This window comes from Ambystoma mexicanum, chromosome 8 (assembly GCF_040938575.1).
Source record: "Ambystoma mexicanum isolate Mex_15411 chromosome 8, UKY_AmexF1_1, whole genome shotgun sequence".
NCBI lineage: Eukaryota > Metazoa > Chordata > Amphibia > Caudata > Ambystomatidae > Ambystoma > Ambystoma mexicanum.
This window is the reverse complement of record NC_090929.1, coordinates 993658668-993670885: the sequence shown is the minus strand read 5'-3', so window position 1 is coordinate 993670885 and position 12218 is coordinate 993658668. Positions and strand designations below refer to the sequence as shown.

Sequence of the window (12218 nt, the reverse complement as noted above, 5' to 3'; positions counted from 1 at the left end):
AAAGAATGAACTCAGCAGAGGATTTAGTCAAACAGCCATGTTTTAAGCTTTTTCTTGAAAGGCTCCAGTTTAGTTTCCAACCTAAGTTTCCAACTCTAGCTTTGAACATCAGTTGCTCCACTTTGAAGATGGGATAACTGTTGTCCAACTCGGTTTACCATGGTGCCCGGCTTCCATCAGGAACCCCGGGCCTCGAACACCTAGTGTGGACGCCATCTTGATCTTTTCCCAGTCTATGGAACACCAATTTCCCCCTGGCTCACAGCATTTATCTGCAGGTCCCGGTGAGTCAGATCTCTGCAGTTGGTGCTCTCAGCATTTCAAACGCTGAATCCACCGGCAGCCTGAGATGAAGGCCTGCAAGAGACACTCTATTAGGCTAGAATCCCTATTCGATCTAGAGGTACTCAGAGAGATATCTTTCTTGATGCCATGTCAGGCCACTCCTGTATGTCCTTTCAGAAAGAAACCTGCATTGCGCACACTCCTTATCCACTAAAGCGATACTGCTTGCATCATAATTAGCCTTCCCATCAAGGATGGGTCATCTGTTGCAGCAAACTTCTGCATTTTAGAACTCCCATTTCATAGTTTTAGAACAATAATATGCAAACTGGTGTGCTGAGTATGACAATATAAACCTATAAAAACTATGGGTACTGATAGGCATCCGATGGTCGTTTGGTTGTAGATGTTGCAAATTTGAGCTCCAATTTAATTGGTGTGCGTGTTCCAGTCTTAATCTACCTTTCTTCTTTGAAATGAATACACTAATGCAAAGTACAGTTACTCACATCTTTGGGCAAGAATAAAACTAATTTGACTTCCTGTGCCCCTACAGGCATACTCACGATTTAAGAATCCATCAACTCCAAGTAAGAGTGAATGGCTGGGAGCAAGTCAACCCTGTTTCAGTGGACAAAGTTGGAATATTTTTCCGATATGCAGCGCCTGATAAGAACACATCCTCATCTACTGTGAGTTCCTTTCACACTAAGATTTGTATTTGTAAATGTAATGCATTTTTTTGTTTCAAATGTACTAACACATGATAACTGAAGCCAATGTTTAGATTCTCTTGATTTCTATTTATTTCCTTTGTATTGTGCATCAGTGCATTGTTAGGGGACACTAGAAGAGGTACTTATATGAATAACAGCAACACTTACTAGAAGAGTTCAAATCAGGGTTGTACTGAGGAATCCAAGCCTTGTAATGGAGTGGTAGTGTTGGTGGCAGAGTGATGTTTAAGGCAAGAATTCATCCAGTAAAATCTGAAAAATCAGGCACTTGCAGTATATGTTTTGTGACTGTGATGCTGGAAATGCATCGGAGGGACAGGGCCTCTGTATCCTTGTCCTTTACTGCTTTTTATTTTGTGTTCTGTCGTGTTTTCCGCGCAAGTGTTCATGTGGGACTCCTGGCGGTCCAGCTCTCTCTTTTGGTTTGGTGAACAGACCCATGGGGATACCCTTATGGCACCCATGGGTAGGGGTGCAATCCTGTGCCCCTAATGTATGTTTTTGGGCACCTGTATGTGACGCACAGAGCAGGCATGGGCTGGTGGCAGCTCCGTGCTGAAATGACTGGTGCCCTGAGCGTCCTCCATTTTGGGATGCCCCGCCCTATCATTGGAATCGGTAGATTCCTGATGGAGACAAAATGGCCCCCATGGCCTTGTGCCTTCCATCGCCTGTTACCTTGATCTTCCCGAAGTCCCCGGAAGCCCTGACTCTGTCCCTTCCCCCTGACTGGCTGTTGGGTGGAAGTTCTATATATGGTAGTGTGGGGAAGTGCCGACCAGATTGGCTGGAGCCTTCTCAACGACCGTATGTTGTGGGTACGCCTGTGGGTGGGACCTGGGTGAATGGAGTGTGTGACGAATACGCATTCTATGTTGTGGGTGTCTAGTATCTGGTGGTTGACACAATGCCTGAGACAGCCCTGCCCGAAACCGGTATGAATGCAGCTTGGAGTGTTGAATGGCTCGGTACTTGTCCCAATACACATAACTTGTTGTGAGTGTCTCGAGAGAAGTGAATGGCCTGAATGCACTGTGTGCCTGATTGGCTGCCTGCCTGCATGAATGCCCTTAGTTGTGATTGGATGCTTGAGTGTGACCCAGCGGAATGAATGGGAGATCAACAGTTTATCTGGGACCTCTCACTGCTAGGAATCGTGTTCAGAAGCTGAAGTCCACTACGATGAGTAACTGGAGTAACTGAAGCTTGACCTTGAAGCCCTGCTGGACGAGAAGAATTGCTGTTGCTCTCCTTCAAAATCTGAAAGCTGTCGTACCTCCAAGGACTGACCCAGAGAGGACCTGCTAAGGCGCCCTGTTCACGAGCTACGAGGGACCATCCAGCACCAGCCGATCTTTGCCAAAGCTCCCTGGTAGACAGACCTTCGACAGCCTGCCGACCAGATACGGGGACTGCTGCGGAACTCCAAGGAGAAGCGCCCAGACTGTTGTCCGCCACTGTCGACGACTGCCGTCGCCAACCGGAGCCGCCGTGCTCCCGTTGCCTAAGAACTTTCGAATCCAAGGACGCTCTTGTCGCCGCTGTATCCTGCTGGAGAAGGCCTGACCGTCGACGCGCCAAGGAGCATCCACCAGTGGGTTTCCCGCCACCCAAAGACCACAGAGACGCTGACGACTTGACGCCCTTGCTGGGCCACAGTTCTTCAAACTCTTTGCGGTCCAGAACTATCGACACCGAAGCGCCCCGCACGCCTCTTCCTTGCAGGACGTTCACGCTTCCCCATCAACGAGCACTGCTAGGAACGAAGCAGCCACTTCACCGTTGTAGCTCAACCTGTTCTCCGTCGGACGTTCGACGACCCGTGACTCCTGCCCTAAAGGGAGGGCACTCAAGAAGGGCCGTCGATTCCCCGACGAGGAACGCTACAACGCCAGGTACTTTGGGGTTGCCGAACTATTGGGAAGTCTAGTGTGAACAATATATGGACTGGGCTTGTATCTGTATCCTACAGGTTGCCCAGGTGGGGAGGGATCTCCACACAGAGCTATGTTTAACGGTAGTGACCAGTATTCTGCCAATTGTTCAACCAGCTTACTTTCCTTCCTCTCTCTACTGCTGGTTTCCTCTTTATTTTGATCTGTGTGTCATTCTGACCGTATGCACTTTACTGAGATCTGATAACATTTGTGGTACCACTGTAGAACGGTATATATTTACCATTCTTGATTTTCGGAGCACAAAGTCGGTTATTGTGATAGTGTACATAACCTTGAAAATTAATTAAATAAAGACTGTGTTTTAACCAATACAGTGTGTGGACATTCCTTTGTGGGTGCTTGGGGACTACACTGTACTTAAGAACCAGCTTGAATCACCTCCTGAGAAGCTAGGCCTTGATTGCTCGACTACGTTACCAATAATAGAGAATCTTGGCAGGGGTCCTCTGTGCCTCCCCTCTACCATATAGAGAGCGGAAGTACAGACCCCCCCTCCGGCATCTTCACATTGACGAATCCAGGAAATGTGGTCATTTTACCCAAGGTGGAGCCCTCATTCCCCCTGTGAGGCTAGGGAGGTGAGCCCGCTCTGCAACACCCTCCCTAGGAGTCAATGTAAGTGGGACCTCCACAGGAGAGACTCCCCCTTTGGGGACAAGGAGTACCGATCCTATGTGGAGCTCCCTAAACCATCGCCTGTGATGGCATAAATGGGGGATCACTCAGTATGAAGAACTGTATAAAACTCAGAGACTTCACTAAGCATCATACATATTGGTACTTGGTACGACAAGAAAGAGGTACTGTATCTTTAACAAGAGACCTCTATGACGAAGAAACTAGAAGAGGAGGTCACGGCAAGCCGTGGGGAAGCTGAGGGAGGTGTGCGCATGCCAGGGGACCCCCACGAGCCCCCCTGAACATCGTAACACCTGAGGGAGGTAGAGTGCGCGACTTTCTAAAGTTCTCCGGATGTAAAATCGAGACGCTAGAGGTCTTGCGTCTAAATGGACAAAGAAGCCAAAGAGACAGTAAGTCCGGGTGGTGGTGTGACCACAACAACTTCATGGTGGGTGGTGCGCCCCTATAACAACGCCAAAACTACTCACCTGAGGAATCAGCAAGACGGCCGGTTACACGTAGTGATACGTGACCGAGAGAGGGAGGCTACAGAGACCCAGACAACAACAGAAGCAAGAAGCCGGTGAACAGGAACGAACAAGGAAGCCCCAAGCAGGCACTGGCCCCAGAGACGATCTCCTGCAGATACCAAGGTAATGGGGAGAACCGGTAGGCGGCCACGTAATCGTTAAAAATCAGGAGAAACTCGTCGCAGTGAAACTGATGAGAACTGGAAGTTAATGAAGCGGAACTGTAATACTCTAGAAATAACATCTTCTTTAAGGTTCAAAGAGAGACTATTGAAACTGAGGCACCAGTACTCTGGGAAGAAGGGAAAATACCAGATACTTTAAAGGCTGAAGAGCGAGGCAAATCAGAGGGAGAAAACACTGCAATAAGAGAAAGAGAATTCTATGAAGTAAAGGGAAGTGACGCCTATAAGCGTGAAGAGACACAAAACAAATCACTCCAGCAGAGGGAGAACGTGAACACTCAAGAAAGCATACCCCATAAAACAGTGTCAGTTAAAGAAATTCGAAAGGCTGATCAGCCTAAGCCAAAGTAAGACGGAGAGCTACAAGGGATTCCTGGACATCAATCCCTAGGGAAGAAGCGAAACTTAGACATTTTTTTAAAATAACATTTTATTGCGTTTTCAATAGTTTAACTCTTACCTTTGTACGATACGGATGCACATCAAATATGGATCAGTGTATCCTTATGCAATCTGCAAATTTCCCACCTGTTTTCCCTCTCCCTCCCTAACCCAACATGTGACTAGTAACTTGCACAGTCTGCTATTGGTTCCCAGGTCTTGCATATTGCCCACTTCCTATGTTCAGGCTGTTATACTAATGTATTGTAGTCTTAATTTGTGCCTTTTGTCTTAGACACAGCCTAATGATGCTTGGTTTCAGCTGAAAACACTGCTTGTATTCGAGCTTTCCATAGCTCCAGGTTAGTCAAGCTGTCCGGTTGCGTATTATTGACTGCTCTTTGCCAGACAGAGGTTTCCGCCATTGACCATTTGTACAAATCTGCCCATCAGGGTTCCACTGTCCGTTCTTTCTGGGATTTCCACCCCATAGCTATCCTTCTTTTTGCTAGGACATATGCCAGGTCTTTAAATTTGTGTATGTGCTTCACGTTTTTTGTCTTCATGAACGTTCCAATGAATAGACTGCTGAGTATTGGACATTGAGATTTACATCTGCTTGTAATAATTTTGCTGCCATCAGTTCCCAGTAATGTTGGATCTTGGGACAAGACCAGAACATGTGTAGCATACCAACATTTTCTTCCATACATTTGGGATGGGTGTGTTTTTAAACGTTGATATTTTCTGGGTTGTAGATATGCTCTAACTGTAATAAAAAATTGTTGTAACTGTTGCAGCTTAGCGTTTCTGGATATCCGTTTGTGGTATATTACCTTTAGCCAACCTGTGTCTGTAAAAGTCTCCTCCCAGTTCTTCTCCCACTTGTTTCTTATCTGCAGCTCATTGTCTGTGAACTTGGAGATAAGCTGCTTGTATAATATAGAGATGCTATGCCCTCCCTCTGAAATCTTGTATAGGGTATATACTACACTATTAGAGTCCATGTGGTCATTCAAGTAATGCCACTTCCTCTTAAGTGTATCCACCAACGTATTGTGTGTTATGTATTGCCCTTTGTGTATCCCTATGATTACTATTTCTGAGAAGTTAGTTAGAGCACTGTCTATGAATAAGTCGCCTGCTGTCACTATTCTGCTGGGTTCCCAGTATTTGCGTATACTCAGTCGTGTTTATTGGTTGTCAGCCACTAGGGTGATTAGTGGGATTTGGGAAGAGAACAGAGCCTTTATTTTCAGCAGTTTGCAGGTTCTATCCCACATGTGCCTGTCTAGTGTCAATATATGGGGGTAATGGGGGCTGTTTGAGGTGGTTATCCTGTAGCCATAGCACTTATTTTAGGTAAAAGGGCTTGCTGCTCTCTTGCAACAATGTAAGGTCTAGTGCTGGTTCATCAGAGAGCCATTCTGCCACGAATTGTAATTGGCTTGCTAAGAAGTACAATTTGAAGTTGGATGCCCTGATTCCGCCACTTTTGTATGAGCGGCTAAGTGTGGATAAGGCAGTCTACACCTTCCATTGTGCCATAAAGATTTCCTACAAGTCTAGCCTAGGTCAGCAGTGAACTTTCTGGGTATATTATAAGGGACGTTAGTGAAAAAGTGTAACATTCTTGGGTGTACCAGCATCTTTAATAAAGTGGCCCTGCCCATAAATGCCAGTGGTAGCCGTGCCCAGAAGTCCATTGACTTCAAGTCTAAGCAACGCTTGATGAGTGTTATGTATGTGTTCTCTTAAAGGATCATGGTAGATGTCTATACCTAGGTATTTAAACGTTTCGCTACACCAGGATATCTGTAACGGTACTAAGTTGATTCTGCTATTCCTCTCAGTCCTGCTAGGGGGAACAGACATGACTGACTTCGGCTAATCGTGATGCCAGACAGTTCACAGAATATTTCTATGATCTCTAATATGTATTGCAGGTTTGCTTCCGGATGTTGTATGAAAAGGAGCATGTTGTCTGCCTACATAGAAATCAAGTGACGCGTGCACTGTCTAGTAATACCTGTTTTGTTGTATTCCTGCCTCGGGTATGCTGCTATCGGTTCTAGGGCCAGGATGAAAAGTCTAGGAGACAAAGTGCATCCTTGTCTTGGACCCCTTATTTCCCACTGCTTCGAATTCTGACAGCACGTTTTCACTCTGGCCGTTGGCTTATGATTTACTAGCATTACCCATTTAATGAAGCCTGCTCCAGTACCAAATTTCTGCAATGCTCTTCTGAGCCATGACCATTTGATAGAATCGAATGCTTTTACCACATCAAGTGACACCACTGCGTACCGTTCCTTGCAGTGATTTGTGCTGTGTATAACATGCAATCTGCACAGGTTCCATGTGGTATTTCTTCCAGGTACGTACCCCATTTGGTCTGGGTGGATAAGATCTGCTATTACTTTCTTCAGTCTGTTGGCCAACAGCGCTGTTAGTATCTTAATATCTTGGTTCAAGAGCGAGAGCTCTGTGGGGTGTTTATTTGTCTTCGGGAGAGGTATTATGGATTCTGTAAGAGAGTTCAGTAGGGAACCCACTTTGTTTGCCTCACTAAGCATGTTGAGGAGTGGTGTTGCAGTTCCTCTTCAAATTCTTTGTAAAATCCGCCTGGGAGACCATCGGCTCGAAGGGTTTTACCTGATGGTAATTCTCTTATTGTGGACATCATCTCCTCTCTGGTGATGGGAGGACCCAGCTTTTCTGCAGTTGTGGCATCCAGGCTTGGGAGGTTTACTAATGCCAATACCTTGCAAATCCTCAAGTGTGTCAGTGTACAATTTCTTATAGTACTCTAGGAAGGTGCTGTTTATATCCATTTGTGTAGTGCAGATCGCGCCTTCCCCATTATTTATGGTGCGTATCATTTCTTTTCTGGTGTCACTTTTGTACAGCTAGGCTGACAGTCTGCCAGGCTTATCTCCTTCTGCGTGTTGTCTCTCTATGCGTTTGGTGTAATTTAGCTTGCCTAATCTGTCCCAGTGTACTATGCATTCCTGTCCCAGTTTGGTTATAGTGGAGGAGCGCCTGTCTGAGTTAGTGTCCTCTTTTTCCATATTTTCCCGTTTCTCCCCTGTCCTCTTTAGGTCCCTGGTGATTACCGCCTGCATTCCCCCTGATTTGGAAATGGCCCCCACTCTGATCACTAATTTGAAAGCTTCCCATAGGGTATTTTCAGATTTTACGCTGCCTGTATTTTGTTCAAAGTAAGTTTGGATGTTTTCTTGTATGTGTTCTCTAAACATCTCATTGTGCAGGTCTTCCCCTCTCAGTCTCCACGTTGGGACCCTTGGCCTTGGGGGAACAACCTGCCATGTTGTTAGGAGAGGGACATATTCCCATAGTACCCATGGTTTGTATTCAGCTTCTAGGAACTTCCTGCCACATTTGGTGTCTGCGAAAACATAGTCAATCCTAGTGCGTATATTATGCGGAGCTGAATAGTGTGAATAATTCCTCAAGTGTGGATGGAGCCCTCTCCATTTGTCCAGCAGTTCTAAAGAGTTCAGCAGGTTGGTCAGAGCTTTGGCAGGGGTGGTGGGGTGTGTATATTTGTCGTCTGACCTGTCTAGGAGTGTCTCGAGCGTACAGTTGATGTCCCCTCCCCAAATAATCGCACCGTTTCTGTATGGGCCTATCCGTGCATACAATGATCTAAAGAAGGTTGAGGCATCATGATTGCTGGTGTAAGTGTTTACAATGCATACTTCTTTTTTCTCTAAGAACCCATGTATCATGACCATCCCGCCTTTGTCATCCAATGCCGTTTTAGTATACAAAATGGTACTGTCGGGGCAATACACACTAATACACCCCTGGCGTATGTAGAGTATGTTGATCCTCACGTCATTCCCTCGCACTTTTGTGCGATTTTGTTTTGTTTATCTTTAGTGAGGTATGTTTCTTGGAGTAATATTATGTCCACTTTCTGTCTCCATAAGTATGTCATGACCCTGTTACTCTTGATATAGTTATTTTATCCCCAGATATTCCAGGTTATTAATCTAAGGCCTTCCATTCGGGCTATAATTGTGGGTGTGCCTCTTGTGGTCCGACCTCTGGGGGTATGTGCCAGGATCTCATGTCACAAATGCGTTTTATGAACCATCAGCATAGTGGCTCTCTCTGTTCCTGGGTGAAGACTGTGGCTGTGCAAGTAAACCCCCATAACAATCCCCTAAGCCTCCCCCAACTCCCAACAATTGGCAGGCTATACTTAGCACACTCAGGAGATTCTGCTTTACACTTAGGTGCTGCCTCAGCAATGTCTGCTGCGGCCGGAGTGCAGCCGGTGGATACTCAACTGCCGGTATCTTAAGAAGGTGTACCTACTTTGGGGTAGGGGATTCTCCACTCTCCCTCTCGCGTGCGAGCGAAGGGGACTTTTACTGCTTGTTTCCTGCTTTTTATGTCATTATATTGTACTAGAGAAAAAGAAACGAACACTCAGGATACCTGGTGCTCATTCCACTCTGTGTTCATGTGTCGTCTCTTTCTGCGCTACCGGATGTCGATAGCGCAGTTGCGCGTGATCCTAGTCCATTCTTTGTATATTTTAAACTGAGCTTTTGTACAAGGTATTCCATGTCGAGTGAAAGCATCACTTATGACCTGGTGACAGTTTCTCGTTATCCATCCAGTCATGTGTACTTTCCGGGGACTCAAAGAAGAGGGTGCGATTCTTGTATATAACTTTTAATCTGGTTGGGTACATCAACATAAATTTCAGGTTGGCTGTATGAAGCCTCTTTGGCCAAGCCAAACTGCATTCTGCCTTTCTGCACTTGTAGGGTGTAGTCTGGGTACACTGTCAATGATGCCGACGCTCTTTTTATGTTGCCTCTGGTTCTGAAGAAAGCCAATATTTTTTTCCTGTCTTTGTAATTCATAATTTTGGCAATTATTGGCCGATTGGTGGCACCTGATGGAGGTCTTCTGCTTAGTGCTCTATGTGCTCGATCAACCGTGAAGTCTTGTCAAATTGCCTGGGCCTATTTCCAGTAACAGCATATTTTTGACATAAACTTTTGCATCTGTGCCTTGCGCTCCTTCTGGCAGCCCTATTATCCTGATGTTATTTCTTCTGGCTCTGCCCTCTGCTTCATCCGTTCTGCTCTCTAAGTTTGCGACTTCTTGTTGTAGGGTCTTTACATCGCTGAGTGTAGCCTTCATGTTCATTGTTTTTTCTGTGACTTGTTCCTCCAGCGTCCTTGTTCCGTCTGCCAACTCTCTGATGTCTTGTCGCAGGAGACCCATGTCTATGATTACAGAGCCCATCTTGGATTCGAGAAGGCAATGGCTTGCAGTATTTTCTGTTCACTCTGCATTTGGTTTGTTGTGCTGTTTGGCTGCGGGTCCGTTGCCAGCTCTTGTGTTGGGGCTATCGTTGTGGCATATGCTTTGATCGTAATTTGTTTGACTTTGCTTTTCCCGGCTTTGGATGGCATATGGGAGTCACTGTCACTCAGGGGGTGTGCACGTTTCTCCAGCTGTCCACACCTAGGGGGTGCAGGGTTGTCGCGTTTTGCTTAGGATTAGTTTTGCTTAGGATTAGACTTTTGCAGGAGCAAGTCAGCGAGTCCAGCGCGCAATTTTGTTTAGGGTATGGACTCTTTGTGGTCACATCCGGTCACTCTGGTCTTCGGGAATGCCTGTTGGTGCAGTTTGAGCAGTGCCTCAACCCCCTGCTAGTCGTCACCCTGTGGGTCTTCTGGAGCAGCACTGTACATTTGTTCTCAGATTCTACCCTGTGTGCTGTTTGGGTAGTGTGCTGTTGTGATACCAGTTAATCAGCACTATTTCTGACGCTGGATCTGTATTCCCACTCTGGAATGAGTAGGCGATCACTTCATATTATGGCTATAGTGCATGCCGTTCTCTTTTGGTGCGTGGGCTGTGGTAGCCTTGCGCTGCTTCCCTCTTGCACAATGTGTCTTTTATGCCGGTTGGCTTGTGCTTTACTATTTCTTCGCCAGCATGCTGTGTCCCTGGGGCACGCCGCATAGTGTGCCCGGTATGTCTACTGGCACTTTGCTTGCTTTTGTTACTTGTCTAGCAACTTCCAGGCAGCCTATGTTGCTGGTTATTGTTATATACCTTATAAAGGTGGACAGGTACGCTAATGGAACGCTCCTTCGCAGTGCGAGGCACTTCTGTTGTTGCTGCGTCTGTAGTTACCCTGTGGCGTGTTCTCTCTCTCTCTCTCGTTTTGTCTTCTGTGTTTAGGGTCGGGGGAGGGATGCTCACCTACCGGCATTTTCAGTCGATGCATGCTCTCGCGCTAGGCTGCCTTCTCCATGTGCCCTGGCTCGCATCTATTTCAGGCTCGGCTCGGTTTCTACACCGTGCAGGTATTCTAGTTTCCTTTGCTGTTTTGCCCAGGCTGCCATCTTGGAACGCCAGTTTTTACAGAGTCCATTCGTTGGATTTGGTTCACAGACTGAGTGCTGATCCCACGGTCTCCACACGAGTCCTGTTGTGCCTTGGGTGCAGTAGGTCTTCTCACGCCGATAGTTGCTACTGGTTTATACGTGTGTGTTCTCTTCCCATTGGTATCTGATGGGATCAAGCAGGAGCTCTCAGCCTTGCGCGTTCACAGCCTGGTGGTAAGCCACGCCCCCGGAAAACTTAAGACTTTATGAAAGAGTTGCAAGAACTTGTACAGAAGGTGACACGACTATTTAAAAATAGACTACTAGCAATATCCTTGAAGCAAAGAAGAACCCTATGTAAGAGACAATCATGAGAAAGCAGGCATTCTCCTGACCTTATTTCTGGTTAGAATACTGTTAGGGTGAGTTAGTACCTGGGGAGGAAGGATAGCTCAGGGCAATGCGTTTGTCTTGGAAGCAAGACAACACGGTGCAGCACAGGTCCGAATCCCAATCCTGCGCTTGGAAACCACTCGCTGGTATTAAGCGCGTTACAAATGAACAATAAAATAAAAAAGAAATTCATTTTTGGCCAGCCAAATCCTTCATTTATTTTTTATTTGTTTTGGTAACCTCCTGATGACTGACCAGCACCTTAACTATTTATATATGCTGGGAATACCCCCAGAGCAATGGGGAAAGATGGGCCTTTTAATTAGGAAAGGTGGTGGCGTAACCCATCATGGTGGAATGAGCGATCCGACAACTACGCAGAGACCACCAGCCGAAATTGGCAGCGGGGAGAAAATCACAGCTAAAGTTACCGGCCCAGGTGATGGCTGGAAGAAGCAGTAGTGTAACATGGATTATGAATGTTGGAATGATATGTAAATGCAAAAAAGGTTTGTAATAAATCAAATGTTGCAACAGCAAAAAAAGAAGCAATTGTAGCAGGAGTTCATCTGCCCTGGCCGTGAGAAGAAGAAACTGTATGAAGGAGAGTCGGCCAAGTGAAGCCAGTGAAGCATTCCCTAAGAGGAGGTAAAGGGAATAAGCCTAAGTCCCAGAGGGGGCTTGGAGTAATTAACAGCAAAGAGAAGGACAAAATCATGAACCACTTTGTTGCACAGATCCC

General features: G+C 46.3%; 1 protein-coding gene across 1 annotated transcript in view; it reads left to right on the top strand.

The window, feature by feature from the left end:
• Nucleotides 1-12218, top strand: part of VPS13D (vacuolar protein sorting 13 homolog D) — a 3263180-nt gene that overhangs the window by 2218834 nt on the left and 1032128 nt on the right. The window contains exon 43 of the mRNA XM_069610908.1: nucleotides 842-977. Coding sequence (XP_069467009.1) covers nucleotides 842-977 — 136 coding nt within the window. The remainder of the gene's footprint in view (nucleotides 1-841; nucleotides 978-12218) is intronic.